The following is a 16,285-nucleotide window of genomic DNA, read 5'->3' as shown; positions in this document are numbered from 1 at the left end:
TAACACTGCACCCAAAAAGCCCAGCCTGAAACAGGAACTGAAATCCAAAGCGCTCTCCAAGCATCCACGTGCTCCAGTGCACCTGCACAGATCCATTACAGCCAGTCAGAAAGGGTTTGATTGCAGGGGAAAATCCTGTGCTTGTGTGTTATTTGCCACCCTTTGGTATCAGAGCAGCAGCACCCAGCAGGGCTGTGAATCAGAGCCTCATTTACCACCCACTGCTTAATGGGAGCTCTTGCCTGGGATTGCTTTCAAGGGTAGGTATTTGCTTTTAAACTGGGCTCTCCAACAGCCCAGGGTGGTCAGACAAGGGCACTGGCAGGGGGAAGGGCATCTCCTGCCTTTAAAACTTCCCCTGGTTGTTCTATCAGTTTTGAAAAATAATAAGGGAAATTACCCACATAACCTGAACTTTCATTCACATGCAGAGAGATGGAACCTGCTCATTGAGAAGTAGTGAGAGCAGCAAGAAGAAGTAAAAGAGAGTTCCAAGAGATTACAAAAAACCCCACTGGGTTCACAGGAATAACTCACTGACTGATAATTCATCACTGGGAAATAAAATGCTTTGTTTCCAATAAACATCCTATGTTCATTTACCCTATACAAAGTGAAAGATGATCCTGAAAACAGCTGAAAGGAACATTTTTCAAAACCTGTGAGCACCAAAAATTGGTTTATTCCACTAATCCACACTGCAGAAAACAGCCTGACTTCACGCCTTTTTTTTTCTTCATCCAATTCACATATCACTATATTTTTAAGACTACTACTGCTTCATGGGGTTTTACTCTGGCCAGTGATAAATCCCTAAATGCAGTAGAGGTAGAGGAAGAAAGAGTTCAAGGAATAAAAAATTAAGCTTGATTTTCCAAGCAAATAGTCCTTGGTAAAAAGTTTAAAAAAAAAAAATAAAAAAAAAATAAAAGAGAGACCTGTAATTATTTGATGTGGTGCACACATAATAGACTTTGAGGCAATTATTAAAGAAAATTCAATGGCCAGAGTTCATTTCCTGTGCAAAGCTCCCCCTCCCCTGAGATTGTAGGCAATTGGGCTATGTAGCCTCAAGCACAAACCTCAATAACTTCATCTTTGGGGATTCCAACCCATTTGATCACTTTAATAGGAAAAGTGATGTGACACCTGTTTGCAACCAGCCTGGTTTCCTTTTGTGAGTCACTGGATGCTGTATGGGAGGTGTGACCCCACATCCTGCTCCATTTGTGCCACAAACTGGGCCCCCATCATCTGAGAACCTTTGCATCTGCCTCTCAATATATCCCCTGGAAATAAATAATGAAATGCTCAGCACTTCTCAGGAGTAATGCTCTGATGTGAAAACATGTACTGTACACCTTCGGCTCCCCTGTTTCTCTCCTGTGCCTAAAACCTGGCCAGGGATCTGAGAGAGCAGCTGGAGCCCAGCTTAGTACTAAAACGGAGTATTTGCAATGCTAATCCATTGGATTCTGTATCTTTTGCACCCTCTCCAATTGTAAGTGGCTTCTGGAAAGAGGCTAAAACAAAGTCACGTATGAACATGGCAGAATGAAAACTATCAAGTAACAAGGGCTTGTTTAAAATAGAAATTACTCCAGAAAGGGTTGTTCAAGAGAAGCTATTCCAAATAACTCACTATGTGCACAGTCTTATATATATATAAATATGCAAAGTGTGTTTCAAGGACCCACCTGTGTGGGTCACACTTGTGTGACAGCACAGAATGCATTTGTGTATCCTGTACCAAGGACACACTTGTGTGTTCTTCCACCCACATTAAAAGTGAGGAAGACCTAACCCTACAACCAGCAGAAAAAAAGACCTTGCTGATGCCTTATTTTTTTTTTTTTTAATTTTTAGTGCATAAACAGAACTTGGACCATGCCCTGAGGTCCAGAAGAAGCCAGTGCCACAATGTGCTGGGCCCACATTTAAACAATATCAGACATAGCAGAAGAAGCCTGGAGCTGCAGCACTGTGAGCCTCGCCAGGAGCCTGGCAGATTCCCTATCTTCCCATATGGGGATAAACAGCTGTAGGATGAGCAGCTTGAGACCAACCTACCTGAGAAGCCAGGAGGGGGGTAAACCAGTAGAGAAAACCTCTGCTGTGAGGAGACTACTGAGACCCAGGAGCAGAACCAGCCATGGGCCATTCCTACCTGAGCACCTTCTCTTTGATGCCAGATTGTGCCATGTTGTGATTTAGCCCCAACCTGGTGGGATGATGAAGGCAAATCAGAAAAATGTAAAACCCATGGGCTGAGGTAAGAATAGTTTAATAACCAGAATTCAGAGAAATATAATATTAATATAATAGTAATAATGATAGTAGCAGTCATAGTAATAATATGATGAAGAAGAAGAAGGGAGAGAAGTCAAAACTAAAAGAAACAAATGTTGCATTATATAATTGCCCACCACCTGCTGGCCAATGCCAAACCCATCCCGAACCATGATCAGCCCCTCTCCTGGGTAACTCACTCAGTTTATATACTGGGCATGGGGTTCTCTGGTATGGAATATCCCTCTGGCCATGCTCCCTCCCAGCCTTTTTTGCACTTCCTCCATGGCAGAGCATGAGACACTGAAAATTCCTTGGCTTAGGGTAAGCACTGCTTGGCAACCCAAACCATCAGTGTGTTATCAACATTATTCTGAATCCAAAGCACAAGCCCTGCACCAGCCACAGAGAAAAAATGAACTCCATCACAGCTGAAACCAGGACACTCTGACAAGAGCTTGACTGTGAATCATATTTGTGTAAGGCTGTCTGTACCTCGTAGCTGACAGGCAACTAAACTGCTTCTGTCATTTCTTTATTTCATTTTCCAGCAATTTTCCACCAGTGTATGTGGGAATTTAAAGGGTGACAAACTCATTTTGGGTTTGTGCTGCAAACCCGATCAGCCGAGGTTTTGCTCACACACCACGACTGTCTGAAGTGATTTGGCAGAGCCTTGGATCCAGCTGGTGCTGGATGGAGTTTGGGCAATGATGCACTTTCCAATTGATAAACTGGCAGTCTTGGATGGCTGCATTCTGTCTAATTTGCAAGAGCTGCTACACAGAGCTTATTGGAAACATAAATTCTGGCTTTCTGGACTCTGTTTCTACAGGTACCTGATTTTGCATTTGGATTCTTCTTGGTGAAATCTCTTGTTTCCCTAATCCAAAAGACACTATGATTACAAACTAAAGGCTAGAAATCATTTGATACTAGATTCCTTAATAGAATACAGGAAACAGAACAGTGTATACAACAAGCACTTTTCTTCCATCCAGCATTTCCCCTTCTGAACACTGGGTTTCACAACACATGACTCTTCTTTTACCCAGCCCATTTTTAGAAAACAAGAATAATATGGATAAATATTCATAAAGAGTTTATCTCTAAATACTTCTACATTTCATTTAATTTCTCTGCCTACTACAGATAGATGTTTTGTTACCTATTTTTTACAGCTCTTTTATCTTCTTGCCCACTGAGTTGGTTGCTACCTGCATCTCTACCCTGTCTATATTTCTTTGTTGCTTTCATTCTTCAAATGTAACCTTGTACTTCTTAACTTCTTAGAGTGACATAGAAATCAGCAGAAGCAGTAGAAGTTTATTTTGGAGTTTCAACAGAATTATCTGGAATTTCTTTTTTTTATAAGAATATTCTAACACATTTTTTGCCTGCAGTTCACATATTGACAATCAACATCTAGAAACATCTGCTCGAGGGAAGTCTTAGGAATAAATGACTGGTTTAAGAAAAATGAAAAACCTAGTGGCAAGGACAATTCTCCAGGTCACAATGTGCCTCCCAGTAGCTTCTTTTCCATGGTAAAACTTCATTGCCCAGCTTGAAGGGATGACCCAGCCATGGTCAAACAGAAGAGACTGACATTGTATGACATGGGACAGAAGACCAAGCACCTGCAAGGTGAGCTCAGTGTGAGGCACTCTCCTGTCACTGCCATATTTTCTGAAAAATCCCTTTGCCAGGATTTCTTCTCCTGTGTTTGCTGCTCTGGAATGTGGTCTGGAGATTGTTTATCCAAACATGGGAATTGTTTTTAATTAATGACTGATCACATCCAGCTGTGTTGGACTCTGAGGAGGCAGTCAAGAGTTTTTCATTATCATTCTTGTTAAGCCTTCTGTCTGTATCCTTTCTCTATTCTTTAGTATAGTTTTAGTATAGCATTCTTTAATATAATATAATATCACAAAACAGTAAATTAGCCTTCTAAGGACATGGAGTCAGGTTCACTCATCTCTCCCCTCGTCCTGGGGACCCCAGCAAACTCAACACTCTCCAGCCTCACCTTGTACCTGCTCATGGGTGAAGCAATGAGCATCAAGTGTTCCATGGAGAAGGTGACTGATGAGCTGAGGGTCCCTGAGAACAGCCCTTTAGGTTATTGTAACACACAGGCCATGTATGTCCTACAATTTAAGGGGTTTTTTTGTAAGGGTCTTCAGTTCTCTGGTGTTTGACTGCCCCACCATTTGTAGCATATTTATTCTCTCCAAAATGAAAGGAACTGGTATGTACCCTCTGAAGGGTGAAAAACAAGGAACTGAGGAATAAGTGCATTGATCTACAATGCAAAAACACTTAAATGGAGCACAAGGACTAATTTACTCACAACTAGCCTGGCCTGCAGGAGCACCTCCATCCATTTGCAAGAAAGAGAGGCATAAGCCCCTTCTTGCAGGACCTCAGCAGAACATTCCTTTGAGTCTTGGCACTTGCTCCCTCTCTTTGCTCATCTCAACAATGCCCTTTCAAAACACACTCTGGAAAAGCCTTTAATGTGCACAATTATTGGAAAGAAAACAGAAATCTCAGAGAAGAAAAGATGTGCAGGAAAGTGAGTAATGATTTTGTGTAGCTTTGATTTATTGACTAGTGGAAGTTATGTATGTATGGTTATTTAATGCCTGTGGCTGGCTGAGCAAATTTGTTACTTAATTCAGAGTGCTTAATGCTGAATGGTCATTATGTTGCTGTAGGCTTAATTAACTGGTGGGTGGACTATGGGTTTTAATATAGACGGAAGGGATTTTTTGTTTTAAGAAGCAAATTCTTTATTAATTTGTCCCTATTTTTTGGCATACTGTCTCAGTATTAACTATAAAAAATGTCTGAACATACCAAAGTCTTCCTGTCCTGGCCTTTTTCAGTAACAATCATTTTATGTTCTTAGACTATTCAGAAATATCCGCTCTAAATCCCTATCCAGGCATGGTTAAAAAAAAAAAAAAAAAAGACTTTTGAATGCATTTATGTCATCAGAGCCTTTCACATTTATATTTAGTTGGTACCTTTCAAGATTTGCACTGAGCTGATTTGATGGTGGAGCAGACATTGCTCTGGGTCTCAGGGCATGTTCAGTACAAGCCAGGTGATGAGCCTGATGAGTTGACAGCCTGCTTTGTCTCCTGATTTTCATGTTTCTATTTAAGTGTGTGACTCAGACCTGCAACATGACCCATTTCCCCATGATATTTAGGGGACAGCCACTCAGGCTGCAGGTGATTTGTGATTTATGTCTGAACAAATGGAGCTGTTCAATTTACCCTGCATTCAAGGCTTCATTACATAAATCCTGAACTAAACTCCTCTTTGTCAGAAATTAGACCCTGAGCTGCCTATCTAGAGAATATTTACCTTCACAGAAGTAGGAAGCAGCAACTTGGAACAAAATTTTAAGCTGCTGAGCTATTTGGAAGGGTCTAGAAAACAGCTCAATCTTTCTCTCACACAAAGGGAGGCATAAATGCATCTATGCAGTGTCCCCACAGGTAATGAGCACTGGTCCCACATTTTCCAGGAACATCCCTAGCAGACTTACAGAAACCATAAGGAAGGCCCTTGGCATGTGGATAAATTTGTGCTTTATTTATCAGAAACTTTTCCCTTTTGTGATCCAGTGACTTCCCTTATCACAACCCTAAGATGAGAGGTTCACACTGTTAAAATTCTGAAATCCATCTGCATCATCTCCTCCCCACAGCACCCAGGACAGCATTGTGTCTCCTCATCAAGGGAGAACAAAAGCACAGGAACGTCACCATGTCCCCCAAGGCTGGGCTGTGGTGGGCAGCAGAGAGGACCAGGACCAGGCACAGTAGCAAATGTGAGAATCATTTCTCCATGGAATTAACCAGGACATTCACTCTGGAGGCACAGTAGCAAATATGAGGATAATTTCTCCATGGAATTAACCTCTTCACAAGCACCTCTGGACTGGCTCCACACCAGTCCTCACTGCTGGGCTTTGCTTCAGCAGGCCTCAGCTCCATGTGTGGTTCCCAACTGGCTAAGTGAGGACTAAAGCATTAAAAGATTTGCAAAAAATGCTGCTCATTTTTATACAGTGTCAGTTCATTTATTACTATGTATCATTTAGCATTATGTATTTGCCACCAGTGCATCTGGTAGCAATTACTTTGCTACTGTAGACATTTCCTATTACCTAATGTAGACATTTTCTATTAACTTCTCCTTTGTATAAGCCACTCCTAACAGTGCAAAAGGTATCAAGGAATCTGAGTTCTGACCCATGGGGTTTCCTGGAAAGCACTGAAGTGGTTAATTTATACAGCTCCAGTAAGAATCAAAGTGCTTGGCAACAAGAATATCATATAAACTCTCCTCAGTGCAGGTAGTTAATTGAGTCTTGCAAATTTTACTTGCCTGCTCAGCTGGGATGAGTAATTATTTTTGATGGGCAAGTAAATTGCCATTAGTATTTCCATTCTGCTAAAGCTGGAAGATTAGTCTTTGTGGCTGAGCTGATAAATTTCCATTACAGTTTTGCAAGTCTGAGCAAATGGATGAAGCTGCACTTTCAAACCCAGACACAAAATGTGTCCTTACAGGTACCCAGACACAGAATATGTCCTTACCCAAACACAGAGCCTCTTCAACATGCAGCAGGAGTGAATCCTGCAGGAACACTGACACCTTCTCAGCTCAAGGTCTTGCTTGGTCTCTGCTGTTTAATCAGGAGCAGTCATTACCTGAAATGCTACACCATGAGTACATCACCAGGACTGCATTTGCTGTGTACCTAAAGCCCCTGTTTACTTCATTCCCAAATGCCTTTATATTGAGATTTAATACAGCTTGATAGGATGAAATATAAAATGCCTTTGGTTTCCTTCCTGTAGTTGGTGAGCGTGACTTTGGTGTCCTCTCATCAGTTGTTTTTGTGCACTGGGACAGAGAGCAGTGTGCTAATATTAGCTGCTGTTTGGCAGACTTGTGATAATCTGACTTTTAATGCTTTTTATTAATGTGAAGGGCTGCTGAGGAGTGACTCTGTACCTGAGGTTGGACAGGATGCTGCTGCTACAGTCAGTATAGCAGAAATATACTGGGCTGGATCTCTCGGATCACATTTTCTCAAGCTGCCCTGAGCTGTCTCCTGAAATGCCTCCCAAACCATTGCTGCTCTTTTCCCTGGTTTCAGTTCCAGGCACCCAACACCCAGCTGGAGCCCAGCACTCAGTGGATGTGGGACACAGAGTCTGTGCAAGGCTGATGGAGGACACAAACCTCTCCACGGAACAGGCAGGAGAGGTCATGGGTGAGGAGCTGATTGCAGGAAAATGACTTGAAGATTGCATTAGCTGTCAAAATTTTTTAAGGAAAAAATCTTTCTAAAAGAAACTTTAGGCTTGAAAAATAGTAATAAGGATCAGCTCTCAGGATTACACAGACACTTGACAGGGAAGAGGTGTCACAGCAGGGACAGCACAAAGCAGCTGGGAGAACTGGCATTTGGTGCCTGAATTTGATTGCAGCAGGTGCATCTGCCCTCATTGAGACACATCCTCCAGCAGCTTCCCACCATGCAGGAGTCTGCCCTGAGGTTCCAGCATTCCCACCAGCATCCATGAGTATGGAAGAAAGCTTTAAATAGACTGCACAGTCACATTTGTGTCCTGTGCATCAGAGGGGACACCACGACCCCTCACTGAGGCAAAGGCACATCCTGGAAAAGGTTGTTTGCACCTTTGTCCCCACACTGAGTCTCTCACCCCTCCTGCTGACATTCCTGCACCAACAGGTCCATGTGCTGTGGTTTTCACATTCTCTGAAAAAAATCCCTTTGCCCAGAATTTTTCTCCTGGGAAGCCACGAAGCCTCAGAGAAAAGGAAAACAATTCTTATATCATTTGCTTCTCCTCTGTTTTGCTCATATGTGGAATGTGTTTGGATATTGTTTACCCACAGGTGATTGTTTCATTGCATTCTGCTGTAAGTTGTTTTGACTCTTTGGCCAATCGGGGCCAAGCTGTGTCAAGACTCTTGAAAGAGTCACTAGTTTTCAATATTATCTTTTTAGCATAATCATTAATAAGTACCCTTTCTGTATTTTTTGTATAGTTAGTATAGTTTTCTTTAATATAATATAGTATTATAAAGTAATAAATTAGCCTTCTGAGAACATGGAGTCAGAGGCATCATTCCTGCCTTGGTAGGGACGTTCCCTGTGAATACAATAGATGTGCCTTCTGCAAAGGCTCTGTGTCCTCTGATAAGGGAGGGTCAGATGGCTGCACTGGCAAAAAGCTCTGGGTGAATTTTAAGCTGTGTCTTATTCTGGAGGGCTCTTCAGGAGACCTTTGTTACAGAGTCCTTACAGCCCTTATGTTCTCAGAGATGCTTTTCATGCACTCCGTGTTTCTCTCTTCTTCTTTGTTAATAAGGACTCAGGAAATCACTGCCAAGTTTCTCATACCCTTATTAACAAGTGGATGCTGCGACAGTGTTTAATTATTAAATAAACCTGCAGTCTGAAAGTAGCTGGAGACAGGGAAGGACGTGAAAATATGCAACATTTTTATCAGATGCACTGAAAAATGGCAAGAAAATATGCCTAGCAAAAAGCCGGATCAGGATATGATACAAAATGCAGACATTAGCTAGATTTTTAAAACTGGTTTCACTGACATTTATAGATGCAGTAGAATGTATTTAAAAAGAAAGTATTTAAAACATAAATTGAAAAGCACTTTATTCGGGGAGAAAATTACCAGTAATTTTAGCAGCTCCAACTCCTGTCTACAGGAAAAATAACTAAAATAGAACAAAATAAAATAAACATCTCCTAGCCACTACTAACTTTGTCTTCTCTTTCCATAGCTTTATTTAATTGTGGTTTATACCAACTGCAATTCTATCCTACTAATGTAGAAAGATGCAGGCTCCCATGCTTACACATCAACATCCTGGCAGATAAGCACATTATGGGGCACTAAAGCTCAAAGGAGGAAATGAGCTTTTCATTTGGAGCTAAAGTGATTTTTTTTCACATTTCATTGTAGAGTGATACTGTGCTACTCCCAAAGCACAGGGGTGCAAACCCAGAAACAGGCACTGCACCGTCAGTTCTTTAATTACATGGGACAAGAATGATGACTGTTTTTGCTGACTTTCAAAGAACATCAGCACACCTGCCTGCTGTGCTTCTGAAAAACCTTCCTTCAAATATTTCTAAATAACAGCAAGGAATTCCTATGAGGAGCAGCTGAGGGATCTGAGGTGTCTACCCTGGAGAAAAGGAGACTCAGGGCACCCTTATCACTCTCTACAACTCTCTGAAAGGAGGGTTTGGGGAGGTCAGGGTGGGTCTCTTCTCCCACATAAAAATCAAGTGGGCACAGGGAAATGGCCTCAAGTTGTGCCAGGGGAGGTTTAGGTTGGATATTAGGAAAAATTTTTTCACCAAAAGGGTTGTCAAACAGGTTGGAACAGGCTCGAGGGAAATGCTGGGCACAAGTCCTGGAGGTGTGCAGATGTGGCTCTCCACTTGGTTTAGGGTGGACTTGGCAATTCTAGAGATCTTTCCCAACTTCACTGATTCTATGATTCTGCAGGGATATTTTATTTATTAATTGCAAGGTGAAGTGAGTGACAGTGTTGGTGAACTTTCCATTAAACACATAGAAAAGGGGACACATATTACCCGAAGTTACTGGTTACTGTTAAAAGAAAGGGAGTTTTTTGTTTTATTTCTTCTTACCATGGAATAAATCTGTATTCTAATCACATCACAGATGTGATTAGAATCTAATCTAAACTAAAACTAAACAAAGGAGATCAGTCCCAGGCTTTGAAAGCATATCCACTCTCCCACCTTCACTGCATTTCCTAAAGCCACTAACTTTTGTATTTCTTTCACCTTACAAATTCTCCAAACAGCCACTCACACATCTTTATTTTGACTTATCAAGGGAAGAACTTACTCAGCCATACCTGACTGAGGGAATTTATCATCTGGCTTAAGGCTGCAATTCAAGACATTCTCAGAACATAAAAACACAGCAATATTTTATTGAGCACCTTTCCAAGCAATCTATGCAAATATATACATTGCTCCTTGGCTTTTTTTTGTTTTTAATTTTGTTGCAACCAGGCAGAGGAAACTATCACAGTGGCATGAAGAGACAGAATCTAATAAATGTGCTGGATCAGAACTGTTCTGACAAGGTTCAGAGTAATAAATATATGATGAAAACAACACCTTGTTAATCACCAAAACACATTCCCTTATAGACACCAAGGCTTAGACTGGTTTATGGGCAGCATAAGCCAAGCAGGGTTTGACAAAGCATTGAGAATAGAGATCATTGGTTTTTCAGAGCCATAAATCTCACATATCCAATTTTTAAACCACTGACAAAGCATCTCCATAGATGGACTAAATTTTTCAGATGGCATAATTTCCCAAGGTGTAGTGGCAGCACTGCAGGAATCATAAAAAGGACCCCAAAATGACAGTTTATTTTATGATTTATTATTTAACTTGTAGCAAAATTATTATCTTACTGAACTAAAGGACTACATCTCTGGTTATGCCAGCAGATAGAAAATGAGCACCATCAATTACTGAATGAAACCAGCAGGTTGGAGACCACCTGGAAAGGGAGTTTAGCATGGCATGTGAGGGACATCCATCCATCCATCCATCCATCCCAGTGATTGTATCCACCAACCTCAGAGGAGCTAAAATTAAAGGCAGAAACCAGCTCTAACAACAAATGGAGAGAGGAGCCAAGATGTCACAGGGAGTTTGGGGGATAGGAAAAGAATGAAACTGGGATTTGCTCAAGTGGCTCTCAGGTGTCTTGAGGCTAAACCCTCAAGGATGAGGAAATTATGAAATGTCCCACAAGAGCCCAGTTTAAACAGAGGCAAAGTGATGCACAAAGAAGAAATGACCCTAAAGTTTACATAGAGAGTGATGGGTTTTCAGTAATTAGCACGCAGAGGGGAGAGCTTGGGTTAAAACAAACAGATCTATGAAAATGTCAGCTGGTGATCAGGATCTGTCAAGGATGCAAGTCAAATGCTGCAAGTCATTAGGCAAGAAACAGGGAACAAACCAGAAAAAACACACAGGACAAGTGTCTGAACAAGGAGGTGTGCTCATAAAAGGTGAGCAGGGAATGCTTATTTATTCTATCTTTCAATATGATAATTATGCAACACTGTATCTAATGCACTAAAAAGGGATGTGGATTCAAAAGCTAATAGACAAATTCATAAAAGAAAAACTAGTTTAGGACTGCTAAAAAGATGGAGAGGTCTGGCTTATGAAATCACTGGAGGCTACAAAAATATACTTGAAAATAACTAGGAGCATGTTCAGGAAATCTGAAAATCTGTGAATTTCAAGATGCTTGGTTAATAGCTAAATAACCTAACCAGAAAAGACTGTGTTGTTTTTAGAGCATTCTTTAAAGAATTTATTAATCAGCCACTGAACAGGAAAAACACTGCAATCATAATGTACAGAGATCTAGATACAGAAATGGGTTTTGTATTCAATGGCAAGATAAATACACAGGAGACAAGGCTGATCTGAAAACAGCTGGAGAATAGAAGAAAAGGCCAAGTTAATTGGATAAATTTATTTTAATTGCTCATTGATCCAACTCCAGTGATACCATAGTACAGCATTCTCTTATTTCCTCTAACTTTATTGTGGAAACTCAAGCAGTCTGATCATGAGTCATGATCATCAAGGGAATAAGTTGTTGGATGGGCTGTTCTATTCCTTCAGAAAAAAAAAAAAGTTAACCAGATGTATTCTAATGGCTTTAGCCCCTGTCATGTTTTATACTTGATTTCTGGATTTTCACACCAACAGATAATCCAAAACTCCATCAAAGTGATCAAAATGTATGACATAGCAGTGTGCTTCTTAAAATGTCAGTTTGCTCTGTTAAATCGTCCTTAAGCTCTAACAACTTCTCAGCAGAAAGCTCTAAAAGTTGTTCACATTTCGCATTATAACCTTACTAAATATCAGTAGGCTTAGAAATCCAAGAATACCTACCAGCAGCACCCTCATTTATAAGTCATAGAAACAGAATGGATTGGTTGGAAGGAACCTTAAAGACCATCTAGCACAACCCCTCCTGCCATGTGCAGGGTCACCTTCCACCATCCCAGGTTGCTCCAAGCCCCATCCAACCCAGCCTGGAACACTTCCAGGGATGGGGCAGCCACAGCTTCTCTGGGGAGCCTGTGCCAGGGCCTTACCACCTTCTCAGTTAAGAATTCCTTTCTAATGTCTATTCTAAATACAACATCTTTCACTTTAAATCCTTTACTCCTTGCACAATCACTCCACGCTCTTGCAAAAAGTCCTTCTCCAGCTCTCTTTTAACCCCTTGAGGCACTGGCAGGTCTCCCCAGATCCTTCTGCTCTCCAAGCTGACCAAGCCAGTTCTCTCAGCCTATTTTCATCACAGATGTGCTCCAGCCCCCTGAGCATTTTTATGGCCTCCTCTGGGCTTGGTCCAACACTCCTCATCCTTCCCATGTTGGGAGCCCCATGTGGGATCTTTTGAGAACAGAGTAGAAGGGGCAGAGAGGGACAGAATTCCCTGTTGTCACCTTATTGCACAGGTCCCACACTGTTGTCCCCTTATCACAAAAGTTCCTTACCGTCCTGGTGTTTCCCGTAGGCATCTCCACAGAGCACAGACTCTTTCTTCTTCACAAAGCAGCCAGCTGACTCCAGTTCCCTTCTCAACACCACTCCACTCTTTTATAGCACTCTGCTTCTCACTGGTTACAGCTGTGGCCTGTTAAAGTCAGGCCTGTTCCTAATCTTTGATAATTGGCCCAGCTGCAACTCCTTAGGGGTAAGATTTCTTTCTACACTATCCTTATTTTCTTATATTCTATCCCCCTACAATCCCCTCTCTTGACCATTCTGCTTTTGGTGCGACCCAGGGCGCAATTGGTTTTCTGGGCTGCAGGCACCCCTTGCCTGGTCACACCGAGCTTCTCATCAACCCACACCCCCAAATTCCTTCACTCAGTAAGGAACACGTTCCTTCAACACATTCCCCACCCAGCCTCTGTTTGTGCTTGTTTTCACTTGAGGATTCTGCTAGATAGTGACTCACAATAAAAACTCTTTGCCTGCTACATAACAGCTATAGTTCTTTTTTTAAAACTGTCTGGGCACATGACAAGGCTTGATGCCTGATTTTGTTTAATGGAATCCATGGGGAAAACATTTTTTGGTTTAGCTCTTTCCCTGCTAGCCAAGCAGTAAAATGGGAACTTTTTCAGGAAAATAATCATAGGAGTTACCCTTGAAGTTCTCTCTGACTCACCCTCTTATTTACATGTGCACCAACTCAACACATAATATAGTGAAATATCTTTTTAGTTAAAAGATGGGATAGCTAATAAATAATGATCTCAAATATGTTAGTAGCTAATTCTGTGGTAGGGACAGGTGGTTACCTGATGTTAGAGGATGGCATTGAGCAATGTAGGATCAGTCATTCCATTTAAAAAAGCATAACTCTTCCAAAAATGGGTATTTATAAAGACCTGTTTTGTTGATAGCCATTCATCTCCAGGTGTTTAGGAATGCCTCCTTGGCACTTAACCTGAAGGACATCAAAAGCAGCAAACTCCTTTCTCTGTGAGAAACAGCCCTGACATCCACACCGTTCCCCTGACTCCTTGGACACTACTGATTGCACCTACATAGCTCTTGTTTCTGCATCTCTCTTCTAAGCCACCACAACATTCTTCTGATGGGAAAAAAATCATTTTTGAGCATAGCACATAGCTTGCACATTCCATAGCAATGAAATGTACAGAAAGACTCTGCTGAAGACAGCCCAGGGGAATTTCCAGTCCCTTACAGCAAAGTTTCCCAACTACCACTGACAGATGTTTGTGTCCTCTGTTCTGAATTGTTCTCTTCACCAAAAGTACTCTTCATTCTTTCTTAAAACCATGTATAATTATAAAGTTTCTTCTAAAATTTGACCAACAAATTTTTGTTGCAAATTAAAATTTCCCAGTAGAAAACTTCATTACAAAAAAAGCCTTTTCATAGCTAAGACACTTATTTTTTTTTTCTCTTCAGTTTTCTCTTTTATTCAATTAAATGAATACAGTTTTTCACATTTCTTTCATGTTCCTCAACCCTTCTGAGTTCATCTGGAGTCCTTCCAGCTTCCCTAATTTCCCTCCAAGCATTACACCCAGCATCCAATTTCAGACTTCTCTGGTACCAAACAGAACTGAATAATTACTTCCCAAAACTTAAATACAACCATCAATATATCCCGGAATGAGCACCACCATTTCTGCAGTTGCACACATTTTGGATCTATATTTGACTTGTCAGCATCCAAGAAAACCACAAACCCCCTTTTCTGCAGGGAGCTGCTTGGGCAGTTATTCCCCATTTTTTCCTGGTGTCAAATGAGTTTCCTTCCTAACTTCAATACTCAGCATTTGTTTTTCTTGACTTTTATCTTATTGATTTCACACTGCCACTCACATTTATCATGATCATCTGAAATTCTATGCCCGTCCTCTTTGAGAGTGCTTGCAATTACAATTTTGAAAACTTTAATTGTACTCCCTCTTCCATTATCCAAAATGCTTACAGAACAAATATGCAGATATAGTGCACAAACTCTCCTACTCATATTAAAACATCAGCCTTTGAAAAATGACTGCAAGCATGTGGAAATCTGTAGAAAGGTATAATCATTGTTATAAATGAAAAACACAAACACACAAAAAAATGTCCTCAGTTCAGAATTTCAGAAATTCAAAGCCACTTTTCCCCAGTTCCTGCTTCCACGGGTACTTGTAAAGGAAACAGCTGAACACAACCCTTTGTAGGGATCCTACAGTGATTTTTACATGTTGACACACCACTCCCAAGGGAAACTGGCCTTTTAACAGGGCAAAGTCATAAATTCCACGTAGACACTAACATTGAGTCCTGTTGTACCTCCATCACTGCAGAGAAAAACCAGTTATCCAGCACAAGCAAATTGCCCATACAGACTGAACTATAAGTTTATGTCTAAATTACTCAAATCTGCTTAAAGAAGTGGTAGCCTGTTACTGATGTGCCTACTTCATTATTTAACACAGGAATTTAACTCCTCAGTCTTCTCACAAGTACTGTCAGCTATCCACTAAAAAAATTGTGAAGTTCAATGTACAGCTATTTGCCAAATTGGTTTGGAAACAATGAGGTTTCAGTTTATAAAAAGTTTTGAAACATGACATGACTTTGCAAATATTAATCTTCCATTTCCAAATATTATTTTAAGATGAATGTCCTGAGCACTTTAGATTCACTGAGCTCAAATTCTTCTTCAACTTCCCTAACAGCTCCAAAACACATTTCAGGCATGAAGTGAACATAGCCTACCCACTCAGGGCCCTCTTATGAAGCTACAGTCCCATAGCATCTGGCAGGCTGATGCAGTATTTATCCTCACCACATTCCCAGGAGGTAAGGAATGCTGTTATCCCACTGTAACAGTGAAGGACTGCAAGACCAATAGATGAATAGCTGCCCATCCATGCAGCAGAGCTCAGCATAATGATTCCCAAAGTTGGTACAAGCTGAGTCTGCTCATGAATCCCCCGAGAAATGTATTTTTGGGTGAACCATCATGCAAACATGAAGTCCTGCTTCAGCAAACAGATTTTGCACCACTGTGGTGGCCACCAGCAATGTCCACAGCTCCCACAGGTTGTGGATTTCTCCTGTATTCACAGCTTTACCTGTCAGCACAACGAGTGCACTGTGTGTTCTCAGCTGTTATCTGGGTTAGGGTCACTGGAAAAGTGTGGCAGGATCTGATGCTGCTAATGCTGCAGATGTCTGCAGGAGTTACTCAAAGAGCAGCAAAAAGCAGCAGCAGAAACATCCCCAGTGTGACCAAAGAGAATAGCTCATTTCAAAATATGCCCATGGGTT

General features: G+C 41.2%; 1 protein-coding gene across 3 annotated transcripts in view; it reads right to left on the bottom strand.

The window, feature by feature from the left end:
- The window catches only part of DPP6 (dipeptidyl peptidase like 6), a 510,686-nt gene that overhangs the window by 368,808 nt on the left and 125,593 nt on the right, over positions 1-16,285 (bottom strand). Inside the window, exon 1 of one of the 3 annotated variants that reach the window (XM_059469784.1) lies at positions 12,970-13,293. The exons of the other annotated variants lie outside the window; for them this stretch is intronic. Within the exon in view, the coding sequence (XP_059325767.1) occupies positions 12,970-12,993 (24 nt within the window). The 5' untranslated portion in view covers positions 12,994-13,293. Of the gene's footprint in view, positions 1-12,969; positions 13,294-16,285 lie in introns of those variants that run through there. 3 annotated transcript variants of the gene reach the window in all.

The sequence above is a fragment of the Ammospiza nelsoni genome, chromosome 1 (genome assembly GCF_027579445.1).
Source record: "Ammospiza nelsoni isolate bAmmNel1 chromosome 1, bAmmNel1.pri, whole genome shotgun sequence".
Taxonomy (NCBI): Eukaryota; Metazoa; Chordata; class Aves; order Passeriformes; family Passerellidae; genus Ammospiza; species Ammospiza nelsoni.
The sequence above is the reverse complement of the archived record's forward strand: the minus strand, read 5'-3'. Positions and strand labels throughout refer to the sequence as shown.